Here is a 12,914-nt window from a genome sequence, read left to right on the forward strand (position 1 = left end):
GATGAGCGAGCAGTAGTTCCATTTTGACTCTGTGCTATGCATATGAAATGCCACAATCAGGGGTGCAACAGACGAAATAGGATTTGGAGCAATTTTTGGAGCAGCAAAATGTTGCTTTTGGAGCACGAAAATCCAAATTTGGAGCAGGTTGTGAAAAAAAAAAACCCTAAATTTTTAAGCCAGAAATCCCAAATTTGGATCAGTAGAACAAAGAAGGCTTACTTTTAGAAAAGAAAACAAAAATACGCAAAAACCATTCAACATCAGCTAATTCATGCACAGTGCATGTGAACACTGCTATTTCAATAAAAGCAGTGTGTTAGCCACCCCACAGTGCGAACAATGACTAAGTCTATATTAGCTTTTGCAGGGCCTGTCAAAATATTCGACAGGCACTGGAAATGCTAATGTGGACCTGCGAACCTGTATATTTGGGAGATTTGTAAAGCAGGAGAGGGGGTGGTGAAAAAAGAAAACTGGCATATGCTTTTGTCTATTGTTTCTCAAGGCCGCAGAAACGCCATACACAGCAGCTCCAAATGATTGCCAATAATTTTTTAGACATCAGCGATCATACTAGTACTTGTAATTACACGGCGCATGCACGAATGAGTAATTATGGAACAAAACGTGCTGTGTCCCTGGACAGCTAGTGCTAATAGCCCCTTCTAAATCTCAGTATGCTTTTCCGCAGGACGCCTGTGTACTGCGGCAAAAGTGGCTTAAAAAGCGTTCTGCACGCTATAAAACAAGCATCAGGAAATTTGAGAACTACTCTCCTTTTCTATTGCGATAACAACTATAAGGACACTCTCGACGAGTTTTTGCGGTCATCTCCCGTATAAAGTCCAAACTGATAACAAATCCCTGTGCACAGTACGTTCTACCGTGGGTAAAAGCGCGCGAGTGCGTGCGACAAACGCGGCTGAAGCAGATATCAAACGAGCCAGCCCATCTCGGTCGCTCGGAGGGCACATGCGATAACACCACTCCGCTCGGTGCCATCGAAGCATAGAGGAAACGCCCCACCCGTCTTGAACGAGCATGAAAAGACGCGAGAGGGGTCGGGGGGGGGGGGGGGGGCTGTCGCTCGAGCAGCAACTTTTGAACTTTGATTCTAAGGGCGCGGTCGCGATCGTTGGCACGCGTGCCATCTCGGCAGCCATCAGCGGCCGGCTCGTATATCTCGCTCCATGCTGCGCTCTCAATGCGAAGACACGGTGCAGAAAGAGCATCTTTCTCTGGAAACGCCGTATTCTCTTACACCAACGTTTTGTAGAGTTACGGGAGATCGGATACAAAAGAGTTTGCTGCCAGCCTCACTTCGCATAGCATTGCAATTTGTTGCTATCGCATTCATTGCTTCATCCTTCCGGTGAAACCGACTTTTTTCTTTTCTTTCGCGGGGGGTTAGGGTCTACGCGCCTGTATTGCATGATGATGCCCACACTGCAGATTACTAACGCAACCTCCATTTTTCGCTCAAATTTGCACAACTGAGAAAATTTCAAGCTGGTCGGGCATTTTGGCGCAGCGTGGCGCAATTTTAACAAATTTCACGGTTTTGGCTCAGCTTGGCGCAAAAATAAGGAATTGTATCAAATTGGCACAATTGGTGCAGCTGTTGCATCCCTGCACAATGTGAAAGTTTTCATTAGGGTAGGGGCACTTGTTTTGAGTTTTTATGGTAATACTATGCAAGGAATAAATAAAATGCGTACCTTCATATCTTCTTCATAATCACTGTCTTCAGCTTTCCGCTTCTTCTTGGCCTTTTCTTCAGACTTGCTCTTCTTTGAAGCTTTCTGTGACCTAAAGTATGACATCATCATGTTAATGCTAAAAATAAACAGTACCACATATGCTTTTCAGCTCAAGCATAAAAAAGTTTCACAGTGACCGCTCCTAACACAAATAAACCTGAACATGTAGTGTGGAGCAACAGTCATGGCTTGAATGCAAAGAAAATTATGCACAATTTGTCACACTCCATCACAATATGCCCACTCAAGCTCACTCACACCAATGCGAGCCCTCCACTCTGTACACAACAAAGAAACTAAAAAAATCTGCATCAGTGAGTAAGCACCTTTCAAAGCTTTCTTAGAGCAGCTACTGTTTGCCTTTCACAGAAAATGGTATGAAAATGTGCCTAGCAAATATGTTGTACGCAATCAGTGTTAAGGGGGGACATGGGTCCTGAAATTTTTTTTTTAATTCTTTGTCGATTGAGATGAAACTTGCGGAGTTTATGCATATTTGTGTGCAGATTTCAAATATGCAATTATTTTTCTAGTATAACATGTAGTTTTTAAAATATCAAACATTTCATATGCTTTTTTGGAGCCCCAGTTTGCCTAAACTGAGAGAGTTACAAAGTAATTAAGCAAATCAGAATGACCTGCAATGAGTACAGAGTGCAAGAAAACAAGAATGGATGTTCTAAACCCATTTGAACAAAAGTTATGGCACGATGAACATTCCAAATTAGTCTACTCTAAGCTGGGATTTCAGCCACAAATATTCAACATGCCACAACTTTTGTTCAAATGGGCTTAGAACATCCATTCTTGTTTTCTTGCACTCTGTACTCATTCCAGGTCATTCTGATGTGCCTAATTACTTTGTAACTCTCTCAGTTTGGGCATACTGGGGCTCCCAAAATGGCACATGGAATTCAAAAACTACACATTGTACTAGGAAACAAATTGCATATTTGAAATCAGCACACAAATATACATAAACTCAGCGAGTTTGATTTAAATTGGTAAAGAATTGTAAAAAAAAGTTTTCAGGCGCAGTGTCCCCCCTTAAGCAAATGTGCACATTTTAAAGGCTAGTTTTGGAAACTGTACATATTTCACAACCCAATGTCAATGAGAAGAACTTAAGATTGCATGTCAAAGAAAAGTAAAGAACTCTACAAACTTAAGTCACCTGATAGCAAGGGGTTCATCTTCTTCAGAATCAGACTCCAAAGCACGCTTGTTTTTTACAGGTGAGATATCAGAGAGCCTTTGCTGTGGCTTACGTGCAGACTGTAAAGAAACAAAATACTAAATTAGCATAATTTATTACATTAAAATCAGTCAACCTTTTTCAAACATGGCTGGTAAATTCCACTGTCTCCATAACCAGTCCACCCCTCCCTTTTCAGATGAGAATGCACATTTAGTTTTACCAAACTGCAAAAAATCTCATGCATGGTTTCTATCATAGAAATATTCAACCCTCACAATATGGATAAGTCCCAGAGTAAAGTGCGTATTTAGGATCGTAAACGTGACAAATGCGGTAGAAACGAGGCCTGCATCCAAATAAAGTGAACTACACTGCTAAAATTGTCTCTTGAACAGAAAATGTGGAAGGTGCAGTAACATGCAGAAGCTTGGGTCAGTTGGCTTGACGTTAAGGGTACAGTATAACCTCGTTACAACAGACCTTCATAGTGAAGCAGATTTTGGTCTGTTGTAAAAGGAGTATGTAAAATTTAAGTACTGTTACAACAGACTTTTATGTAAACACTGAATGGGTCTGTTATAACCGGAGAGAATTATGAGTCACAAACATGGTCTTATTTTTAACAGGGGACCAAAAAAGTTTCAGTTTCTGTAGCGCATTTTCTGATTCCAAATTATCTGCAATGAAAACTACGTAGAAGTGCTATAAAAATTTTTCTTTGCATCTGCCGACTTTGCGAAAATTGCGGGAATAGCAAAAAAAAAAAACGCGTTTTTCAAAATTATAGGTCGGCAACGGTGCAACCGGGCGCCACCATTTTGGGCTCGTCGTAAGGAGCATTTCTCCGTGTTCAAGTTCTCCGTTTCAGCTGGCTCCTCCTTTCAGTAACAAGCGTACAAAAAGCACATGTTTTGGCTGCTGCTTCCGTGATGCTCGCTTCGGGATCGTCGTCTGCTGCTTGTGCGTCGCGAGGTCATGGCTGTCGAAATTTGCGCTACTTAGTGACGCGTTCACACTCGTTCTGTGTTCACGGGTCGACGATAATTTAGAACGCCTTAGTTGGGCAGCTACGAGCGGAAGCTCAATCATCAAATTACGATAGCGCGCCGCACTCGTCGCAGACGTGCGTAGAACATCGCAGACGTGCGACTAATAGCGTTGACCGTTGGACCCGCTGTTCGAGGTTCTTCTTATCAGCATTTCGGAGCTGATGACGAAGACCACTGCGGGACAACTCTTTGTACTCGCAATCGAGCATGACATACTTTGAAACATTGGGCACCGCGGCCACGCACATCGCAACCGAGCTTTCTACTCGATGTCGTGGCTAGGACTAACTCCGCTCGCGGTGCTGATGTACGAGACAAATCCGAACTTTGCGGACAAGAACATCGCGCTAGCGGACATGCGAAAGCGAAGAAGCTGCAATGTCCTTCGTCGTCGCAAGCAACGAATCGCATCGCCCGCTGGCTCCTCAGAACCGCGGATGGGCATTTTGCACATCGGCAGCGGACCCCCCGGCCAAGCTCGCCGCGCAGCGACCGCTCCGAGAAGCGGTGGCAGCGGCTCGCAATTTCGTGTGTCAGCGTCCCAAAACGCAACACCAAGCACGCTGCGCGCTGATTTTTTGTCGCTACAGCTAGGCATAGCTGATCATTGACAGACTGGAGATCGGCGGCCTTCGTTCTTAAATCGGTACGTCGATATCCGTGGCGTGCTGCTCCCGTCCCAAAAGTATGCTAAGCGATGTTTGAAGTCGAAAGTTAATGACCGTGGTGGAAAAGTCCGCTGTAAAGGAGTCCTGACCACCTTGCTGGCCTGACATTTTAGTCAATTATATCCGAATGTCCGTTGTACCAGAATCCGTTGTAAACGAAGCTCAATCAATGGAACAAATACGGAGGTCGGCATAACGCCGCAAATTGGTATGTAATATCCGAATGTCTGTTGTAAACAGATCCGTTGTAACGAGGTTATACTGTAATAAAGCAGTGCTAAAGATAAGCGACAAAAAGAACGACTCAAAGCAGATCAACCATTTTTCCAAATTAAATATTTCAAAAATTCCCTTCCAAGAAAATTAGTTTAATAAAAAAATATTTCACCGCTACAAATTTCAGAACACCGAATGTTTCAGAATAACATTGAATTCTGCCTCCCTTGTGTATCAACAACACTTCAACCCCCCCCCCCCCCCCCCCCCCCCACAGCTGCAAACTTAAAAAATTACGGCAATGTAAACAATGACCAGTTCCGTACATGCCATCATCATCATCAGAATGCCTGTTTGTTTCTCTATGCGCCTGCCCTATTCTAAATGTGCAATAGCCCTATTGCCATCACCATCGCCTATACAGTCGCCAACCCAATATGCAGACTCTGCGGGAACTGCCGAAAAGACCTAATAATCGAGAGTTCAAAAGAAAGGATTCACTACAAAAAGCACCTTGGCCCAGTGGCCGGAAAAACTTGTCAATGCGCATCTGCACACAACACACTTATGCACGACCAAGTTGGCCTGTATTTAAACTAAAATTTGGCCATCGCTGTAGTTCGACAATAGCACTATTATGGCGTGCGCTAAATCCGCATTTGATGGCTGTGGTGTGGACAGCACGTCATCATTGGAGTGACTGTCCACCTGCACTGGTTCGAGGACCTGATGGAAGATATCGTCCAACTCTGCATAAACTCCCGAGCAACTTCAGACTGAGAACGACCGCCTTACACCTGGAGAATAATCGGTGCTTTTTTTCGCCATTGTCAGTGTCTTGTAGTTGCCGCGTTTCATTATTCCCTACGGCGCAGATGGAACAGGTGGCGTTGGAGCCATTTCAGAAGATCAGGGCTCGCACGACAAGCAACAAACAAGAGAGCAAGACACAAAGCGTGAGACGCAGATCACGTCTATCCACAGAAACATCTGACAAAGCAAACCCTCAAACGCCAAAATGGGATGACGTTGGGCTGGTTGGTGTTGAGCACTCGTGCTGCTCTCTGTGTCCATGTCGTGCTCGTATGCGCCATCACTCACTTCAGACCTCAAACCGCTCGAACACCGCACCACAATGTCTTTAGGTTCTAGAAACATTGCGCTGCAACCAGCTGACTGCAGGCTTGGCCGTGGTAACCATTCAATGGGTATTTGACTGGATAAAGCAAAAAAAAAAGGAAAAAAAAAAGCAACCATTACAAGATGTAATTTCTGCGTTGATTTTGACACTGGCCCAACCTCCAGCCATAGCCAGTGCAACCTTTCAATGCTGGCAACTTAGCTAAAATGTTGTAAACATCGCTGACAGCTTGTCATGGCATTCGACATCGCACTCGATCATCTAGCCGGAGTCCGAAAAATCAAGCGATGCACTATGGAGCGTCCGAATTTTCGGTCATGAGATTACATTACTTCAGTGGGACGAGTGGCGGTGCCACAAGGGTGTCCGAATAAACGAGCATGGCCAAATTTTCAGTGTCCGAATAAGCGGTCAGCGACTGTACCTGTGTTCCTCGCCAGGCTTTGCCTCGCTGTCTTTGTTTCGTCGTAAAACAGGAATACAGTCGCCGACCGATTTTTCAAACCTGCCTGAATATCCGGACTTTGCCATGGCACCGTCACGTGCTCCATGGAGTCAATGTATAACACCGACCAAAAAGCTACCGAAACCCGACGAAAACACACACAACATCGCTGCCATTTTGTTTTTCCGCAGCATCGAACCCGCGTTACATGTGTATGGTCAGCTGATCTTGCATATAGCCTCGATAGCAGGCACATGCCGATTGACTGTCGGTGCCGCTTTGTCCCTAGTTACGACCGTCCCCCGAGGCAGTCTGTCATCAGTCGCCTGCGGTGTCACTTGTTCAGCTGTTTGCATTGCCACTTCAAGAACCGATCGTGGCTTTATCGCCACTTGCGACCGATGGCACAGACACCGCCATCCCTGTACGCCTCCTCGACAAAAACTTCGAAGTGCGGAAATTGCAGCCGATTGACGGTGGAAAAGAAGGCCGCCATTATCAGGCAAGTGCAAAGTGGTCAGTCGCAAGCGGACGTTACAAAACAGTTTGAAATCTCGAAGCAGACGATATCAGACGACCTAAATGACAAGGTGAGGATTCTAGCAGCTGCCAAAAAGTCAACTGGATCGAGACTGAAGAATGTCAGCCAAGGTGCCCGCCCAAAACTTGGAAGTATTTCTTCTCACATGGCTGAAAGCCATGATTGCCAGACAGGTAGGGGTGACCAGTGATGCTCTAAAGAAAAAGGCAGAAACCCTGGCCACATGAAAATTGAGGGCTGTAAATTTAGTGATTGCTGGGTCCGAAATTTCAAGGAAAGAAATGACTTGAGCTCTAAGAAAATGTGTGGCGAGAGTGCCGCGGTCAACCAGTCTGCTGTTGAAAGTTATAGCTGTGCTCGGCTACTGTCCTGGCTCCAGCAGTTCGCGCCCGAAGATATGTTGAACTGCGATGAAACCGGGCAATTTTATAAGTTGTTACCTGAATAAACCCTTGCTTTCACTGGGGACCCTTGGCACAGGGGCAAGCACAGCAATGAGCGGCTTACATTCATTGAAGCCATAGCGCTGATAAGACAGGGACCACAGAAAGAGAACGGGATGTACGCTACTCACAACTGAATCTTATTTCGGAAAACATGTTGTACTTATAGCGGCATTCACACGGGGGACAAATCCTCGGAGCATAAAGGCGGAGCCTAGTGACGTCAGCTCGCGAGAATTCCCACAAATGTCTACCACTCTCACGGACGAGGCGAATGAGGGGGAGACCAGTATTACCAGACTACTCTGGTGGCTTGTACAGCCCATTTCACCAGCTGCTGACGAAGAGCTGCAGACGACCAGATGCAGAATGGACACCAACTGCCACTCTCTGCAGGAGCAAGTGCAACAATGTGTGTTGGGGAAAAGGTTTCCGTGTCCTCAGAGGAGGCGTATGGGGGGGGGGGGGGGTCGCGCCCACTCACTAATCCGTGACGTCGCAGTCAGGTGATCCGCAATATCCCAGTGTCCCCCACAGATTTCTCCCTCGTGTGAATACTACTTATACAGCAATGCAAAAACAGCAACCATCACCACAAAACCGTATCACAAGTGCAAGCCTGCATCATCCAGATACGCGATTTCTTTTGCACTACAACCAATCAAGGGCGCACTGACACAATTGGTATTTCCTCTAGCAATCAACCAGGCATTCCTGGTTTTCCAGTATTCCAGGTTTTACGGTCTGTCTGCACCACGGCGGAAATGGTCTGCACACTTGCTACACGACTCTTGCTCGCCTTGGTGTTTGTACGATCGTGATAAGCTCCGGAAGCAGCACGAAAGAAAAGCAGCGGCTATTACCAGAGGTTCCTCGTTCAGCAAGTTAGTGAAGAATTCAACGCGAGTGACCTATGGGATGAAGTCACAGAAAGACTTGCCGTGGATGCGTCAGTAACATTCGAACACTACTTGAACTGACAACTTATGGTTGAACTGACAACTTATGAGATCAACACAGTTTGTCATCATCAAGGAAACAGCAACAAGGAGAGTGAAGGAGATGCTTAAACAGCGCATGTGAACCAATGCAAAGAATCTGTACCTAACGATGATGTTTCGAAGTGCATAAGAAAGATGCAAACTTTGAAGAGTTCGTCTTACAGCAGTTAAGCTGCACCCACCAGGCAAAGATTATGTTCTTCATTTGTTTTTGTTTTTTTTTTTTCGGGCTTATTCGAGAACAACATGTTCGTTAATGTATACCTAGCAAGGGCAGGAGACTCCATTTGTCGTATTAAAAATTTTTAGCGCGAATGTGATTTTTTTCACAATTTTTTAAAACAAAGAATGATTTTTAGTGGTCCCTTGAGATTCACTGTATTAAGATTTGGCTGTAGCAACAATGAAAAAAAAAAAAAAAAGATCAACAAGAAGACATACCAGTGGCATGTCATCATCGCTAAGCACCTCGCCCTTGATCTCACTGATGTCGACAGTCTCGGTCTCAAGGGTCATCCGTGGAGCCGGAGGGTGGGGTGGCGATGACACTTCAGTCTTCACCTTTGCTGGAGGTGGGGACATGCCTTCAGCACCAGGCTTTTTAGGAGTTGCCACTTCCTGCTTGATCTTCACAGGAGAGGTGCTATCCCGATGCTTCTCCAATGAACTCTTGTGCTTCTCGCGTTCCTGCAGAAGAAACAGAAGCGATCCGACTGTACACTTATACATTACTCGAAAAACATTAACTGCAGCAGCAATCTAAATCTACCACGCGCAAGCCCCCATACATGGAGCCACCTATTATCTTTGACTTTTTTTTTATTGGCAACCAAATTTTACCACATAAAACTTGTACACACGCAACTCTTTGGCACACGCCGCCCCTCAGCGTACTGAAACCTCGAATGTTTACAAATGCTCTACCTGGATTCAATAACTGACTCATTTAGTCAAGTATATTTCAGAACTTATGTGACCACTAACAATAATACAGTCGAACCCGTTTATAACGAACTCGAAAGTGCCGCGAAAACTGGTATATCAGTAGTTTGTTGTAAATGGACTCGCCCTCAAAAACATGCATTTAGCGACCAAGCCGCTTTTTTTTTCTGCGCATGTTTATTGAAAAGTGCTAACAATTCCTCCGGTGAGACGTTCGGCCTTTTCGCGTTGTGAAGCGAGGCCCGCTGCATGCACGAGTGAATTAAACCACCTTTGCAGTGAACCGACACCGTTTCAATGAACCGCGGTACCACTCTTTGTGCCCGCTTCACTTCGGACCGTGCACGGGTGCGGCGAGCGGCCTGTTTGTTCAACGTGGCGAAGACAAGCATTTTGCAAGCAACGCACACTCTACGTCTCCGCGATGCTCTGGCGGCCCTGCACGGCAGGCGCAGCGTGCTTGGGTTGCCGCCAAATTAAACATGCTGTATACGCTCGCTGTAAGTGCATCAACGTTTCTCGGTGCCCGTATCACTCAAAACCAGCGAGTTAGTTTCATTTACACGAAGCGACGCACACTTTATCTCGCACGGCGCGGCGAACTTTCGAACAGCAATGGCATTGCACGCTTGTATTGCTTGCACCGCCGTCACCCCGAACAGTTTACGCCACACGTGTAGCCGAGCCGATAGCTGCAGATGACTGTGATAAGGTTGTCGGCGATAAATCATAATGGCCCGTTCATCGCCTTCTCTCTCTTCTGATGCTTATCCGTGAAGGAATCGTCGTAATCATTGATTGGCCAGTCTCTGCCGTTACCGAAAAGATGAAAGACATTTTGCGGCACATTGTGACGCCGACGCAGTGAACATTTAAGCGCCAAAAAGTTATCGCGGTCATCGCTTATTGCATTTTATGGTTTCCAGTGATGCTACCGAGGACTTCTGATTTGGAGCAATTTTTGGAGCAGCAATATTTCCGTTTTGGAGCACTGTGTAGCAGCAAAAATTTTCATCTTGGAGCACTTTGGAGCAGATAATTTTGCACCTGGGAGCACTCTGGAGCAGCAAATTTTACATCCTGGAGTGCAATACAGAACCATATTGCATTAACATTCAAGCCCCCGAATATTATTATGGGGCTCTTATGAACGCTAGAAATATTTCGATTCATTGCAAATCTCATGAAAACAAATCATCTCAGGAGAACTCCATACTTCACTCGCTAATGAAAAAATAAGGGCTCATGCAGTTGAGTGTTTTGGATTAACCTCTTCGGCGATTATTTTCTACACTAACAAATGAACAGAATGCCGGATCAATAAAATTACATTTTATGAATTAATACTCTAAGTACATCTACGTGGTTATCAGCAGATGTGGTAGACAAACGCCGTGATATACAGCAGTGCCTCAATGCCAAAGAGCCACACTGTCCCTAATGCATTCCCCTAAGAAAACTCCAACGCCAAAGCCAGGTTCTTTTTCTTGATCGACGGGTAGATCCTCCCCCTCCCTCTCTGCAAGCTTTCTGCACCTCACCTGGTTTTGCGCTAGCACCATGATCGACGCACCGATCACGGAAGCAGTGCAAAGCGACAATGTCATGTGATGACGTCATCACGTGACATCACGATATATGACGCCATGATGACGTCACCACATTATTATTTTTTGCATCAATCGACTGACGCCGCCGACGGTCAATTTTCGCGTTTGAGAAAGCATCTAAGGTTTTCGCATTAATATTGCGTATTGAATGTTAACAGCCTGGCCGTTAACAACCTGGCCTTACATACCAAATTCTCCCCCACCATGTCACCTCTGTGCCATGCGCGAAACAGCTTCGCTTATCATCCACTTCACAGACTGAAATGGCTCCTCAATTTTTTTTAAATTTTTATTGTGATAGCGATTATATGGACACCCTCGGCGGATTTTTGCCGTTGCCATCGCCGTAATTTTCTGTATAAAGTCCAAATTAATAACATCACCACGCGCATTCCAGCCATGGGTAAAAGCTCGCGAGCACTGGCGACGAACGGGGCTGAAGCGGCCGCCTGTCTCCGTCGCACGGAGAGCGCATGAGATAATATCTCCCCGCATGCGGGCCTGATCTCGATTGCTCACCAAACAGAGAGGAAACGCTCCGCCCATCTTTCGTAAGGAGCACGAAGGGACGTCAGAAGAGCGGGGGGAGGGGGGGGGGGCATCGTTCAAAGGGCGCAGTCGCTTGCGCGCGCGCTATCTTGAGGCATCAAGAGACGGTTCGTAAACTTGCTGTGCTCTAAACGCTTACTTCGCGTTTAGAGAACTCAGAGCACGAAAACGCTTCGGTTCCTGGGGCGGCCATACTGTCGATCCCGGATATATCGAACTCGAAGGGGATCGCGAAATAGTTCGATATATCGATAATTCGAAATATAAAATATGCGTATTTAAGGCTTATATTAATGCATTGCAGGTCTCGAAACAGTTTCCGGAATTCGTAAGAAGCGCTAACTGACGATTCGCTCGCAACTAGTATGCTATATAACAAGGTGGGAACTTCCTCTTTTGCAAGTTACCGCACTTAATTTCGCACGAAAATAGTCCGTAAACTTGTCTTGCTCCTTGTGCGCCGTCAAGTTCATCGTCATCCTAAATATCATTGAAGCTTTCCAAATAAACAAATTCAGCGCCTTCGGCCACAACAGCGGTGACTGACGCTGAACGCCGATGCAAGTTCTGGAGCGCGGTAAGAGGTTGTTTAGCGGCAGTGTTGACTTAGCGACGGCGTTGACATTTTCATAACCGCACGGGTCCACTTCCGCAGCACCGGCAACGTCAGCCTTGATCGCGGCATCGATGCAGTCAGAAACAGCGACTTCGTCATCTGCACCGATGAAGTTGCTTGCTGTACTCCCGTCCGAGAGCGCGCCCGGAAATGCTAAGTTGCACATTTCACTGGGGCACCGTACGCCGTTGTCAGCGGTCATGACGCACCCAAAGTCGTCACCTGGCACCAAAGACCGCAAGGAAACGGTTCGCGACGGTGCTTTGCTTGACGTCGTTACAAGCAGCAGTCATCATTTTATCGGTACGAGCGGGTCAATGTTTAGTTCGACTCCCGAATGAAGATGTGTCAGGAAAGAAGCGAGAAGTACACGAGTCCTCAAGCCGCAAGAGACTACGCAGCCCACAAACAACGAAGGAATGACAACAAGTTGCCACCGTCGACATCTTGGCGATGGCGATGGCACTTGTAGCTTTGTAGCAAGGAGCCGCTGCTTTGGCGCGAAAAGCAAGAAAAAGCGTAGCCTCCGAGATGTGCATTTTATAACCGAAAACGCCAAAAATACGTCACGACGTTGCGGATCTCGAAGGCCATGCTTTTCGGGCCCGCATGCCATCGTGTGCGAACAAACGGAAGGGAATGCGAACATTGCGACGAGACTGCCGAGTATCTCCGCATTCATCTCATTTTGGTGCCTTCTGCAATCGGCCCCTTTGAAAAACACTATGCACG

The 12,914-nt window shown here is 46.3% G+C and overlaps 2 protein-coding genes across 2 annotated transcripts in view; one reads left to right on the plus strand and one right to left on the minus strand.

The window, feature by feature from the left end:
• The window catches only part of LOC119407071 (uncharacterized protein C18orf19 homolog B), a 579,856-nt gene that overhangs the window by 516,472 nt on the left and 50,470 nt on the right, over positions 1–12,914 (plus strand). The window lies entirely within an intron of this gene.
• Positions 1–12,914, minus strand: part of LOC119407061 (DNA topoisomerase I, mitochondrial) — a 98,371-nt gene that overhangs the window by 62,196 nt on the left and 23,261 nt on the right. Inside the window, exons 5-7 of the mRNA XM_037673902.2 lie at positions 8,907–9,152; positions 2,938–3,038; positions 1,722–1,812 (exon numbers count right to left, since the gene is read on the minus strand). Coding sequence (XP_037529830.1) covers positions 1,722–1,812; positions 2,938–3,038; positions 8,907–9,152 — 438 coding nt within the window. The remainder of the gene's footprint in view (positions 1–1,721; positions 1,813–2,937; positions 3,039–8,906; positions 9,153–12,914) is intronic.

The sequence above is a fragment of the Rhipicephalus sanguineus genome, chromosome 1 (assembly GCF_013339695.2).
Source record: "Rhipicephalus sanguineus isolate Rsan-2018 chromosome 1, BIME_Rsan_1.4, whole genome shotgun sequence".
In the NCBI taxonomy this organism is placed as follows: domain Eukaryota; kingdom Metazoa; phylum Arthropoda; class Arachnida; order Ixodida; family Ixodidae; genus Rhipicephalus; species Rhipicephalus sanguineus.